Below are 15,022 nucleotides of genomic sequence, written 5' to 3'. Positions count from 1 at the left end.
TTACATGTATGAACTCACACATTTTTTCTATTCTTGTATATGAATAAATGATTTAGATTTAATCATCAAAAAATAAAGAATAAAATACACTTTATTTAGACATTAATATTATTAAATAGTTATATAAATATAACCATACAAAAATTAATGCAAAATGTAATGAAACTATTCCTAAGCTTAAGTTGTTTATATAACTTATTATATTAACTTATTTTTATATTAAGTTATTAGTATATTATACTATATATATAGTATATTCATTAATATACAATATATAGTCTATACACTATAGAGTACTATAGACTATAGTAACTTATTTTTTTATAAATTATTAATAAACTATATTATTATAGTATAACTTTTATTACTAAAGTAACTTATATTAATATTAGTATTTTATAGTAATATAACTTATATTAATAATTAACTATATTATAATATATAACAATATATTATATACATTCCTTTCAAAAAAAAAACATATAACAACATATTATATATATTATATAGTATACTTATTAATTTACTAACTAGTCAATAACAATTCACTATTATTTATAACAATATACTACTATATAGTAAATATGTTATATGACTTCTTAGTATACTTATATACTATATAAGTGAATACTAACTGTATATAGTAATATATTAATACACAATACATTGTATTAAGATATAATTATACACTATATATAATATATATCAATACAATAGATATACACTATATAATTATAGATAGTAAGTATTAATACAGTATATATTATTTATAGTTATACAATATATAATGCATATCTTAATACACTATAGATAGTATATATATAATATATATCAATACAATATTAATACACTAATTTATCAATATATAGTACAAGTGTACAACAAGTATAATTAGTCAAAAATTACATATTAATAATATACTATATTAGTATATTAGTAAAATTATAAGTAATAATGTAATATATGGTAACATAACGTACATTATTAATATATTATTAAATAATTTTAAAAAATAAAAAATAATTAGAAAAATCATATAAAACTGATTTAACCGACTAAATTTGGTTAATTTAAAGTCAGTTAAAGTTGTTAAATTAGTTCGGTTTAATTAATTTTTTTAGAAAAGTCGATTAAATTAGTTAATAATATCCTTTAACCGAATTAATTGATTTAACGGAATGCTTACCCCTATGCTACATTGTTCTTTCAACATGTGGTTAAGTACAAGATTGTGTCTCAAATAATTGTGAGAGATAGATAAAGACACTTCATTAGGACATTTTGGATAGAACTCTTCAAATTGTTGAGAACAAACTTGAATTTCTCGATCAACTTTCATCCATTAACTGATGGGCAGACTAAGTGTGTGAATGGACTAGTGAAAAGTGTATCGGAGGCATTACAAGCACAAACTAAATGATACATGTATATATTTTTTCTTCTATTTAAAGAGTTGAATTCTAAATTTTCATATATGAATTTATGGCTTTTTTGGCAATATGATATCAGCTTTTTGTTCTTTCTGTAAATCCATTTTTTGCTTCGGCAATAAGAGCATAGGTTTCGAGAGGATCTTATCTCAATACCTCCTGCTACCTTTAATGGCAAAGTCAAGGTACTGGCCAGCTAGCGACAGTCACTTTTCAGGTTTTTAATTTTTTATTATTATATGTACAAAATTTAAAATAAATAATATGATACTTTTTATAATTATTTTTTAATTATTTCTCATGTAAAATATCGATCACTCTTTAATTACATCTCATGTAAACCTCTAGATTTGTCTTTAATTATTTTCTTTTTCTTTATAGGGAAGGGCCAACGGACAAGCTAAGCCAACCTTTATATATTTATAAACTTATACTATTCTATATGTGACGAGAGCAGAGACAACTGCCCTGGAAGAAAATGTTGTTACAATATTGGACAAGTTGTGACAACATACAAACTTTTCCCATCAACTCATTTCTCTTTTAAGATAAAAGCAAGAAGATATGAACAAAAGCAGACTAATACACACAATGCAAAGAAGGAATAATACATATATATGTATATATATATCCCTTTGGATTCATCCATCATCATCACGTGCCATGGTCGAAAGTATCAATCATTTAATCAACAATTGTTATATGGGTCTTGGAGACGTATATCCAACAATCAAACCCCAACGGTGGTGCCTAGGAAGCAACGAACACAAGCCAACGACTGGGAGACTGAGCAATGATTTTGTTTTCCTGTTCTTGCTTGTTCTTCGATCATGAGGGCTGGCTTCAGCCTGCATGGTTTCATCATTGCATGTTCCTCAGTTGTGCCAGAAACTGAAAAGGCTAATGCCAAAGTTTCACACAACGGTAACCTGGATGTGTATGTGCCATACCGCAGTCTACACTAACCTGTGAGTAGTAACGAATCAAAATTTTATATGAAGAGTGATTAAAGAGTAATCAAATTATGAATTGAGTTAATGATTTGATTCGAAATAAAAATTAATTATTTTTAAAATAAAATTAAATTATAACATAAAACTGAGAAGTGGCAACCGCCACCTCTCGTTACTACCTTCCATCTGTCTTTATTTACAAGATATTGTTCGTTTTTACTTATTAAGTCTTACAATTTTACCTAATTAAAGACACCTCCCAAACTGCAAATAGTGTAAACATTTAAAATACTCAATCGTATTCTAGTACATAATCGAAGTAGAATTCAAGATTCCCTTTTTAAGACTAGAACACCTTGGTTTGCTTCCATTTTATGCCACTTACTTTGATAATGTCTGTTTTTTTAATGTTAAAATATATACAAAAAACTTAGACATAGAGAAGGGTTTTGCGTTTTTATTTGCAATAAGTATATTAGCCTAATTCAAAGTAAATAGAGCCTCCCACAATTAACATTTTTATATTTGATTTAATAATAATGCATGTATTTTTTGTTTAAAAAGATAAATTTAAATCCATTTTTATATAAAAAAGAAAAAAAAAACCCTCCGTGACCATTACTATCTATTTGATTTTCCAGTTAAAGATAATCATATACGATTTATTTCACATTAAAATGATTAAAATAATATAAATGAGGACTATAAAAGTTCAATTTATTATTTAGTAAGACATTGATTTAATGGTTTTTTGAATTTAAAATAATCTTTTGAATTTTTTTCGAATTTAATTGATGAAATATGAAAAGAACGAATTTAATTTTAAAAGTTTATTATTTTCAAATCAATTAATAGAATATGAAAAAAATTGAAATATATCTTATAATTTTTCCTTTTTCAACCATTTTAATTAAATTTGGTGATTAGTAGAATATGTAAAAATTTTTTTTGAAGGAAACTAATTTATATTCTATTTTTTTTCTTTTTCAATTTTTTTTAAATCATTAATTTATGAAATAAGAAAAGATTGAAATTAATATATGATAATGTTTTACGACTTTTACTTTCCCTATTATTAATGAGACAAAAAGAAATACTTGAGCCATTTATAAAAACTTTTCATTTCAAACCAAATATTAATATTAATTTTATTCAAAAAATAAAAATATAAATAATTTTAAATTTTAATTTAAATAAAAATTTAAAAATTTAATCAAGTATTTATAAAGTTCAAATAGTTTATCAAATGATCGAGTTTGGATTTATAAAATAAAAAACTTAGTGCATATTTCATTATAATATATTTACGAAAATTTAATAAAATTAATTTATTATTAAAAATAATATTATAAATCCGATAACCAAAACTTGGTTATAAACAAATGCCAATCAAGGACAAAACAGTAATTTCGACTTACCTATAAAACCCGTATACCCGACCGCCATCTCCGGTGCCCTCCCATCTCCGATCCTTCTTTCTCCCTCTATCAAAACAAATATTATTTAAAAAAAAATAAAAAATTCATTTCTTGTTGCACACTTCAAATCCCTTTTTTTCTTTTTATCTCTCGACATATACACAAAAAATATAATATAATATTTTTTTTGGATTTTTGGCTCTCTCTAGAAGCAGTGAGCTAAGTAGAACGAGAGAGGGAGAGACAGAGAAGAGGAGATTACTATGCGAGAATGGCTCAGTACAGGCAACAGTACCACTACGGTAACGGAACGACGTCGGATCATGTGGCCATTGGGGTTCGAGGAGGAGGCGGCGGCGGAGGAGGAGCCGGGAATAAAGCCGCTCGATGGCGCCGATCGGGGCGCGGAGACAAGAACCGCCGAATCTCCATCGGCTTTCTCATCGTTGTTCTCTCTCTCGTGCTCGTTGTAACTGTTCTCGTATACTATTACATCTCCGCTGATAATAATGATAATAGTGAAGGTCAGTTTTTAGATTTTCTTTATTTCTTTTTTTTTTCTCAGTAAATTGTTGTTTGTTTGCTAAGGAAAAAATGTGAGAAAAAGAAACTGAAATTTGAGATTTCAGTTACTACCACTTATCTGCACTTGTTTATAGATTAATTACTTATTTATAGATCAATGCCAGCTGTTTGCAGTTACGATTCGTTTGGATTCAGAGAAATGGAGAGAAAAGAGACAAGAAATTTGACTGAGCTCATTGATCATCTTTTGGCAGTTTCAAGATGATAATTAATATAATTTTCATCACATATTAGTTTAGATTCGAAAACTTAAAGAAAAATGATTATTATTTTGTGGCGAAAATATATTAGAGGTTAGGAATGTTATGAACTTGCATTATTTAGATACTGCGATTGTGTTATATGATTTTATTTTTTGGGTACAACTTTGTCATGTCATATGATGTATATCAATTTGATTTGTTTTGGCGAAACCGGTGGAGTAACTTTCTTTGTTAGGGTTTAAGTTTGACTTTTGTCTATGATTTAATTGTAATAGAATAAGTTTCCAAGTATGAAAGATCATATGATCTATTGCTGGGGGAATTTTTTAACTAGATGTATGTTGCTGCAGAATTAAATAGTTATCATCCTAAGGATGTTGATTCCAAGGTTGATTCTGATTTCCTCACAAATGTGACACGAATGGACAGTTCTAAAGTCCTTAGTTTTGGCCGCAGTTCCATAGCACATGGCCGTGATTCACGATATTGGGATAGGGATGATAGGAGAAGGGATGATGATTATAATGAGGATGTGGTGGAGCACAATATCATGGATTCTAGTGATGAGTCTCTTGATGGTGGCCATGTTCCCGTGAAAGTGAAGAATGAGAAGAAGGAGGCTTCCCTTGATCCTAATAAGGATCTGGATCGTAGAGCTGTTGGGTTGTACAATGAAGCTGGGCGCAATGAATTAAAAAGGTATGAGAAGGAATACGAGTTATCTCTGAAGGATGGGGGCAAGTTACAAAAAGAACTTGAAAATAGCCGTCGGCTCTCTGACAGTAAGGACTTTGGATTGCATGATGAGGTTGATGCTGATGACCACTATAATGATGGCTTTGATTCTAGTGATAGTCAAACGGAAGATTATGATGATTTTGGACATGACAAGGAGGATAACGTAGATGAAGCAAAATCTCATGATGAACATGTTAAAGAGTCCTCCACTTTCTCTAAAACTAAGGAACAGCATGTTGTCAAAGAGGGTAAAGAAGAATCCATGTTATCTAGGGAGGCCTCTGGAGATTTTGGTGATGTTGATGCTAATTCTCAACATGTTGGTTCACTTGGTCGTAAAGGGGCAAAAAGCTCACGGGCAGATTCAAAAAGAAAGCCAAGGCGTCGCAAATTCTCAGGTAATGCCTTTGCTTTCATTTGTACATGTCAGATGTCATGACACATGAGGACATACAGTCTTGTCTGTCTGTGCACATTCTATGCAGCTTGATTTCAAGATAACAAGTTGTGCTTAGATCTTCGGACTCTGGTATTCTGATTTAAAATTCACATTGTGTGTGTGTGTTTTGGATAGGATGGAATTGAGTTTATGGTTTGATATGAAAAGAATTAGGTGTTTAGGATTGGGAGAATCTTGAGCATCCTTAGGATTTATTTGGTGGGCTTGTATGGAAATGATTCTGTTTGCTTAAAAGGAATTGGAATGAAAAACTGATTATGAGATCAAGAGCTAAAAAAATTATAGTTGGAAGATGAAGAGCAGAAATCCTCGGCAGCTTTATGCCAAACAAACTTTCAGCGCTTTAAATTCTTGATAATGTGCCACCTATCTTAAGAACAGCTAACTTTGGCAGAGTTGTGGTCCAGCACTTTCCCGAACTGTTAATTCTCAATAATACAATAAAATCTTTGCCTTAGAGAGCACTAAATCAAATTACTAAAAGAAGTTACTTAGAACCTAATTGCATAGCAATTTTTGAGAAGGCTAAAACCCAGTTTTCTCTGCCAACATGTATATTATGTATTTGATGCTAAAGCAACTTTATATTGCAGTGACATGGCATGGTAACTGATCTCTTTGATATTTTAGAAATAAAGAAGAAAACTATGAGCCTACTTAAAAGTTTTTCCTGATGTTGGCATCATATAGGTTTGCTTGCAATGAATTATAGGGAATGCATGAGTATATTATGTCAAGAGCTATAAAATGAAAAAAAAGATACACATGGAAGATTGAGTACATAAACCTTCCACATTGTTATGCCGAACAAACTCTCAGAGCATTAAATTCTCAGTAATGTGCTACCCATCTGAGGACAGGAAACCTTGGAAAAGTTGCATCAGGTAGATTTTCAGATCTTTTAATTCTCAATATTATGGTAATAAACAAATCTTTGCCTTAGAAAGGATCATTCTTCAAAAGGCAATCGAAACCCAATTTTCACTGCTTGAGTACCATGGACAATATATGTGACAGTAGAGCATGAAATTTGAAATTGCACTGACATGGAACAATAACTGATCTCTTTAATATTTTAATAATAAAGAAAAAACAGTGTAAGAGCCTGCTTAGAAGTTTTACCTAATGCTGGATTTCTTTTTTTTTTTTCTCCCTTTTTTCTAATTTTTCCTGATATCCTGATGTGCCATAACGAGCACTATTTTTAAGGTTTTATTGAAGAATTTCAGTCAATGGTGTGCCTTTAATGAGCTGTGAATGTGCTTTGCTTATTATTTGAAGTTTGAACTTTTCGCAAACACCAAAAAGTGCCAAGGGAACCTACCTTGAGGTGGCATTTTACTCAACTCCTGCTCGTCTAATAAGTGGTATAATGCCTATAATAACTTCTGTTTCCACAAATATCAGCGAGCCTATATTTTTAACCTTGTTTTTATAATTGGATCTAGTATCATGAATTAAAATGCTAAGAATACCCATTATAGCCTCATTGAAAGTAATTTTTAGCTTTATTTGATGCTCTTTTACCAATATTCATCTTGTTTAAATGCCCTCATTTGGATAATATTTCTTCCATATCAAGTCTTTTTTTCTTGTTAATAAGCAGTATGCTCTGCAACCTTAGTGCTGTTAGTTCATTCTAGTTAAAAACAGCTTTTCAGAGTATTATATCTTTCCTTGGTTGTCTTGAGACTCGAGGAGATGAATTGAATCAAGAGATGGATAATCATATAGGAACTTACCATAGCAAAAATTTGTTTGATTAAGCATAAGAAAGTGGCTGGTTGAGGGTTCCATGCTGTTAAATTCATTTATCAATTCATGTACACCATTAAAGGTCCTCTCTCTTCAATAGAAAAAAAAAAGTTCCTCATGAAATTTTTAGATCTAGATGTTCTCATTGTTTCTCTATCAGTTAAATAATGTGTATTCTTTGTATTTACTTCTTCTTCTTGACTAACATTTTACTACTAAATTTTAGGCTCTTGTGAGATGAAGTTATTAAATTCAACACACCTTGTAGAGCCTTTAGAAAGTCGAAAGTTTGCAAGATTTTCCTTACAGTATAAACAAATGGAGGAGAACTCTGAAGGAGAAGAACAATGGGTACCTACATTTGCTGGGCGTCAGAGTTTACAAGAACGTGAGGAATCTTTTTTGGCACATGACCAAAAGATAAATTGTGGGTTCGTTAAAGGTCCACAAGGGTATCCGAGTACTGGCTTTGATCTGGCAGAAGATGATGTGAATTACATCAGCAGGTGCCACATTGCTGTGATCTCTTGCATTTTTGGAAATTCAGATCGCTTGAGGACACCTGCAGGCAAAATGGTACGGGGATAATCTTTTGCTGAGAATAAAACATAGTCTTATAGTCTTTTTGTGGTTGATTTTGTATTTGAAAAAGGTATGCATGTTTATTTGTAGGGGTAGATGTGCATTTTTATTTGCTGCTAGTTTCTTTCTTTCTTTTCCTTCTTCTTTTTATCCATCTTTTAAAAAAGTTCAGTTTGTATCTTAATATACAAATTGGACTTGAGTAGTACTGTTTCTTATGAATGCTATTGGTTGCATTGACTGTGTGATAACCTGACATGAGTTTTAGCTTTTGTATCATTAGTCCCTAAGAAAATTTTTGTTACCTATTGATAACTTGATCGTGCACATACAGATGTTTTATCTAAGCCATATAGGTGGTGAAATAAGTTGTCATTCTCTTTATGATTCTCCCCTCCTTTTTATTCTTTGAGGATAAAATTTTTATATTGATTTAGAACTTGTTACTAGAAACCTAAAAGATATGCTAAAGTATTGAATGTAATGGGACATTAATGCTTATTACTTTCATTTTCTATAAATGAGAACTGTGGAGAATAATTGTCTTTAGGGGTGGGGGTGGGGGTTACAAACTAGGGACTAGCACATGAAAGCAGGAAACAAAGATTTTCTAACACATTACATAGTGGGTATGCAATCGTAAGCATAATTGTACTAGTGCAACAATGTCCGCAACTTTGTGTCTTTTTCTTTTTTATTTTGTTATAAAAAATAAAATGGGAAAGGTTATGTACTTTGTAGTTAAGTGAGAGCTTGTGAAGCTTATGTATTCTAGGATTGCTTGATGCTACTGATTTCTTAAACAAAATGAAGCCCATGAATTAGTAACCACTCTCCTTTTCTTTCCCATGTGAAGCATTGATTTGGTACTTCCACATCTCCTATTTCCCTGTTATCTCTTCTTAGACTGTCTTAAGTCATGCCTATACTCTTCTTTTGGCTGTCAGTGATTGTAGTTGTGCACGTGATCTATTGATATCTGTATTAGATTTGTAGTTTTAATGTAGAATTAGTAAGTTTTGTATATTCCTTTTTCAATGGTAATTTACATGTTTCTTGAATGTTGGAGGCTGCATCAATTCAGAGACAAAAAATACTGTTAATAATGAACATTAGGAGGAAAATAAAAAATCTTCTGCCAAGGCCAAAAGAAAACAGTCTCAATGTGCATACTTTCCATTTCAATGGATTAATAACTTTGTCCAAAAATTTTTGAGCTGGGCACAGATATGGCCAAAGAAACATTGTATCTGTAGCAATAATGTGGGTTGAAGGGAAGGATTGCGTTCTGTGTCCACCAGTCTTTTAAATCCTCAACCACAAGCCAAGCCCTCACTTGGACTCTCCCTCCTTCCTCGCCCATAACTGGAGTTTCCTTTTCCACCAAGCTTCACTTAGCTGGGGTTATTAAGTTCCTATCCAGCCAAGCAAAATCTTGTCATTCTTGTCAAATAAGCATAGTGGATATTCTGTTCTCAAAACCATTAAAGTTATACGACCTGCATATTGAACAAAGAGACTGGATGTGGGTGGTGACATGATTATGTCCTAAAGCAAAAAAATCAGAGAATAAGAGAAATCAATGGCATAGCTTGACAACATAGAGAAAAAGAAGGGAAAATGTGAAGAGGAAGATAATGTGATTTGTGCTTGACGACCTTGGTGGTGGTTTCTTTCTTGCTGTTTATGGGAAGAGAGCCATCTTTGGTGGTGGATTTAATGGGAAAAAGGAGACCTGAAAGCAGGGGTGGCTGATAGTGTGCAAGATTTGATACCCTATAGACAACTTATATGTGGTTATTTGGGCATACAACTTATATATGCTAAATAATAATATTTTAATATACTTTCCTGGTTTGTGTGGGGCAGCTTAATACCATTTTTGCCCTGTGTATGGACATCTTTATAACACCTTAATAATTACTTTTTGCTATACACTATAACTAAGAAGCCTGCCCTGTTTGTTGAGTTGGCAAAGAATTTAACTGGGAGGAAGGAACTGCCACTTCTATTTGATGTAGAATAAGTTAGAAAAGAGATAGATAGTAGAAGCTAGAGGGAAAATCAGAGATAGACAGAAGCAATTGGGGAGGAACAGAGGAAATTAGGGGATACATAGAATTAGCAGAGAAAACCAGAAAGAATCAATAGGGTCAATATTCCAAATTTTATGAATTAATCATTCAAACCTAATCCCTCAACTAGCATAATTCCATCCTACATCACTATTGATCATCATTTAAACTTATTAGACTACTCTGCATATTTTCTTTTATTCTTATCTTACAATTGCACATTCTTCAATGGTTTATTGTGCATGGTCATTTTGGGTTTGTGATATGTATCCTTGAATTACTTGAGAAAATTGTGATTTACATTATAACATTGGTTTAACTATGTTTTCTCCTGATTTTAGGTTACTCGGTTGTCAAGGAAAAATGTCTGCTTTGTTATGTTTGTGGATGAAGTCACGATGCAAACACTTTTTTCAGAAGGTCAATCACCTGATGGTGGTTTTATTGGTTTATGGAAGATAGTGGTTGTAAAAAATCTTCCATATGCTGATATGCGCAGAGTGGGTAAAATACCAAAATTGTTGCCGCATAGACTATTTCCTTCTGCAAGGTTCGAACTGGACAGATGGGAATTTTTATTTTATAATAAGGCATCCACTTATTTGTTATATGATTTAGATTTTGCTACTTCATGTAGGATTTTTTTTTTGTTGTCTTTAATGACAGATGCAGTTTTGTGGTCAGATATTTTGTTAAAATGGTCCAACTGTGACAGTTCTGTTAGCATTTTATTCAATATTTTGCAACTTTTTTTTTTCATGAACAAAATTGTCTTTTAAGGTAACTTGCTCTAACAAAATTGCTCTAAATTTTTAGCCACTTCTATTTATCACTTCATAGGATATCTTTGAACTCTGGCTTAAATGTAGAAAGTTGCTTTTTGTGATTATCCTTTTTGTGGATATGAGAATGTTATATAAATAGGCTTGCCAATTGATACTTAATTCTTCTGGTCTCAGGTACTCGATCTGGTTGGATAGCAAACTACGTCTACAGCGTGATCCTTTACAACTCCTGGATTACTTCTTGTGGCGAAAAGGTCATGAGTATGCGATTTCTAATCATTATGACCGACATTGTGTCTGGGAAGAGGTTGCACAAAATAAGAAGCTGAACAAGTATAATCATACAGTCATTGATGAACAATTTGAATTTTATCAGGCTGATGGGCTAAAAAAATTCAACTCTTCAGATCCTAACAAGCTTCTTCCTAGCAGTAAGTTTGTCAAGGATACACACTCAAGCATACTTAGATGCTTGGAGTCACATGCATGTACACAGATGCATATATGCCTGAAGGTTTTATGGCAGTTTGAGCTTCCTATTTTGTTTGTAATGTTTGCCATGCATGTATGCAGATGTGCCTGAAGGTTCTTTTATTGTTAGAGCACACACCCCAATGTCAAATTTGTTCTCATGTCTTTGGTTCAATGAGGTTGAGCGATTTACTCCCCGTGATCAGTTAAGTTTTGCATATACATACCAGAAATTGAGGAGGATGAATCCTGACAAACCATTTTATCTCAACATGTTCAAGGTGAAGAGCTTCAACAAAAAATTGCTGCAGATTGTAAAATTGAGCACTTCTATTTATCTGGATTCTCAAGTTTTCTCTTCGGTTTCTTTCATTGCAGGATTGTGAGAGGAGAGCCATAGCTAAGTTGTTTCGCCATAGATCAGAGGAGAAGCGAAATGTTCAACAACAGGCAATGTTGTAGAATGTGTTGTAATATCAACCTTTCATGTCGAGTGTCAAATTTTTGTATACTTTCTTTGGCCCCTGCTGGATCAGTTCCTTGTAAAGAATGCCAACAGAGCTAACAAGTTGCAGCAGTGTTAGTTGTCGACATAATGTGATGAAATTTCTTGGCAACTTGCAACAAGGAAGTCTTTGAGTTGGATATAAAGTTTCACGAGTGCAATTATTTTGAGCCACGGCGTCATCTTGCGGCAGTCCCTTTCGGTTTTAAATTTGGTAGGTTCTGTTGCTCCATTGTTTCTTTCTTCATATTCATTGCTTCCCCGCCTGTAGGTAAGGAAGCACCAATACCATTGTATTGCTTACACCTAAAAAATTTGTTGTATTATGATTATTTTTTGAAGGTTCTCAATTGGCTATTAAAAGTTTGTTTCGGGGGGGGGGGGGGGGTGTGTTTCAGCCTTTGAATGACAATTGGCCATTTAAATGAGTTGCAATCCAGTTTAAATCTTTGCTGATTGAACTGAGAAACGTGTTGTTCGTCAAGTACAAATAGAGTTTGGGCAGAATCCCATTTTGTCGCCTATGATCCAAATTTATTTTATTTTTATGGATTTTGTTTACTAAAATTTCTTAGTTTAAATGTTACTTGTTATTCTATGTTATATTACGATAATATTTCATCTTGATATGTTAGAATGACAATTAATTAGTCGTTAATTATAAAAATTTATTTGGTTCAAATAAAAATAAAAAAAATTAATGAAATTTAATTAAAAAAAGATTTATTAATTTTTTTAAAATAATTTTGAGATTACATATATATATATATATGATTGTCACATGCCTGATCTCATGTACTTTACATAATCTTTCAATAAAGAAAAGGCGGTTGTGAGATTAAATTGTCATTTATATTGTGATGTGAAGTTAATAATTCCAAACTAGAGTATAATTCAAAATTGTTGTTTGATGTCAAATGGTGTTAAATTCTTGAGTAAAATATATTGACTTTTTTAACTTTTAATCTTAATTACATGTAAATTCATTAGTTTTCAAAATAAACACTTCGTCCCAAAGAAATATTTTTTTTGGACATGTAAGTTTAGTTTCTTTGGACTTATAACTCTTGTTGTTAGTCAATTATTAATATTTTCATATGTTTAATAACGTGATAATATTTTTAAGATAATTTTACTTTTTATTAATTTTAAAAATTATTACTATATAAAATATAATTTTTTATTTTTACATTTTCTCTCTCTACTCAACATTCTCTCTCCTTCTCTCACTAAATTTTCTCTAGCATGGACGGTGGTGATAGTGAATAGTGACGAACGTTCTCTTAATGGATCTGATTACGGGAACGCCAAATCTTGTGCTCTTGAGGCCAGACAAATCTAACATTCTCGTGGCGTCAACGAGGGTTAAAGGGGTTTCTCGATGAAAGTTGAAAGGGCTCCCTAGCATCGAGAACATTGGATCTAGCATTCCTTTGCTAGATTCGACCACAAGAGCTCCAGATTCAGCATTCTTGTGACCAGATTTGGTCGATGAACATTAGGTCCTACGTTTTTGCAGTGTTGGCGAGCATTGGAAGAGCTCCTTTAACATTGGATCTAGCATTCAATAGTTTGTAAAATATCTCCACCCTTTAAGTTTTAATCAAAATTTCAAATGGGTCAATTAGTTTTTGAAATGGATATTTTATCTTGAAAAAAATCTTTCATTAAACACATAGGTCCAACTGTTAGTCAATTATTAGTATTTTCGTTAGTTTGATGACGTGATAATATTGAAATGATAATTATGCCCTTTATTATTTTTAAAAATTACTATTATATAATTTTTTTTACAAAAAAAATCAAAAGAGCACCCATCGACGGGAGCACTGATTAGTGCTCCCGTAGAAAAGGGAGCACCAGATCCAAGAGAGGAGCATCGACAAGTGCCTCCTCTCTTAGGCCTTTGCAGAGCACCAGATCCCTTCCTTTGGGGAGTTGGGTGCTTCTTGAATTTTTTTTTTCAAAAAAAATTATTTAATAATAATTTTTTAAATTAACAAAAAAGAAAAAGTATTTTAGCCTTTTCATATTTTTTAGGGTAAAATATCCTCACCTCCTAAGTTTTGATCGAAATTACATGGAGGTTCACTAGATTTTGAAATGACACTCCGCCTTAAAAAATATCTTCCACTGGACACATAGGTCCAACCGTTAGTCAATCTTTAGTATTTGCGTTAGTTTAATGTCATGATAATATGAAAAAGATAATTTTATCCTTTATTAATTTTAAAAATTACTATTATATAATTTTATTTATTTTTTATATTTTTTAAGGGAGTATGATTTTGGGGCTCCCTTTTGGTGCTCCCTTAGAGAGCCCGATCGGGGCTTAGGTGCTCCTTTGGAGAGCTCGATCAGGGCTCCGGTGCTTTCAAGGAGCATCGATCTAGTGCTCTCCATGGGTGGTCAATCGGTGCTAGGGACGCCGTTAGTTGACCTGAGAGAAAGAAAACAATAGAAAAAAGAAAAATGACATTTTAGACATTTCATATTTAACATTAACGTCGTTTAGATGTTTGGGGCGAAGTGTCCATTTTGAAAACTAATTAATCTCCATGTAATTTTGATTAAAACTTAGGGATTGAGGGTGTTTTACCTTATTTTTTATTAACGATGTTTATACTTTTGGGGTGAACTGTCAATTTCTAAAACTAATAAATCTGTGTGAAATTATGATTAAAAGTTAAGAGGTAAGAGTATTTTACTCAAATTTAAAACTCTTGATATGTAGTAATAAAGTTGAAATCAATTATAGCAGATATAGTTTTTCATGAGAGAGAGTGTGTGTACGGCAGAGCTCATTTGAATGTTGGAGATCAAAGGAACCTTGACAAACCAAATCTTAAGCAAGATGGACAAAGGGCATGGAATGTTAGAGTTTCGCAAAGTATCCAGAAGTGGAGAGACAACTTTTTCTCCATTTTTGTTGGGAATATTAGTCCAAATGCTTCATCGATTGACATTAAGAATTGGTTCTCCCCTTTTGGCAGTGTCCTGGATATCTTTCTAAAAAGAAGGGAATAACCATGGTGGGGGGAAGTACGCCTTTGTACACTTCA

General features: G+C 31.9%; 1 protein-coding gene across 1 annotated transcript; it reads left to right on the top strand.

The window, feature by feature from the left end:
• Positions 3,956–12,319, top strand: LOC18592936. Its single transcript, XM_007019901.2, has 7 exons — positions 3,956–4,325; positions 4,940–5,725; positions 7,769–8,118; positions 10,541–10,749; positions 11,159–11,415; positions 11,558–11,736; positions 11,834–12,319. Exons 1-7 carry the CDS (start codon positions 4,073–4,075, stop codon positions 11,915–11,917), a joined length of 2,118 nt encoding a protein of 705 aa, XP_007019963.2. The 5' UTR covers positions 3,956–4,072; the 3' UTR covers positions 11,918–12,319.

The sequence above is a fragment of the Theobroma cacao genome, chromosome 8 (assembly GCF_000208745.1).
Source record: "Theobroma cacao cultivar B97-61/B2 chromosome 8, Criollo_cocoa_genome_V2, whole genome shotgun sequence".
NCBI classification, from domain to species: Eukaryota; Viridiplantae; Streptophyta; class Magnoliopsida; order Malvales; family Malvaceae; genus Theobroma; species Theobroma cacao.
The sequence above is the reverse complement of the archived record's forward strand: the minus strand, read 5'-3'. Positions and strand labels throughout refer to the sequence as shown.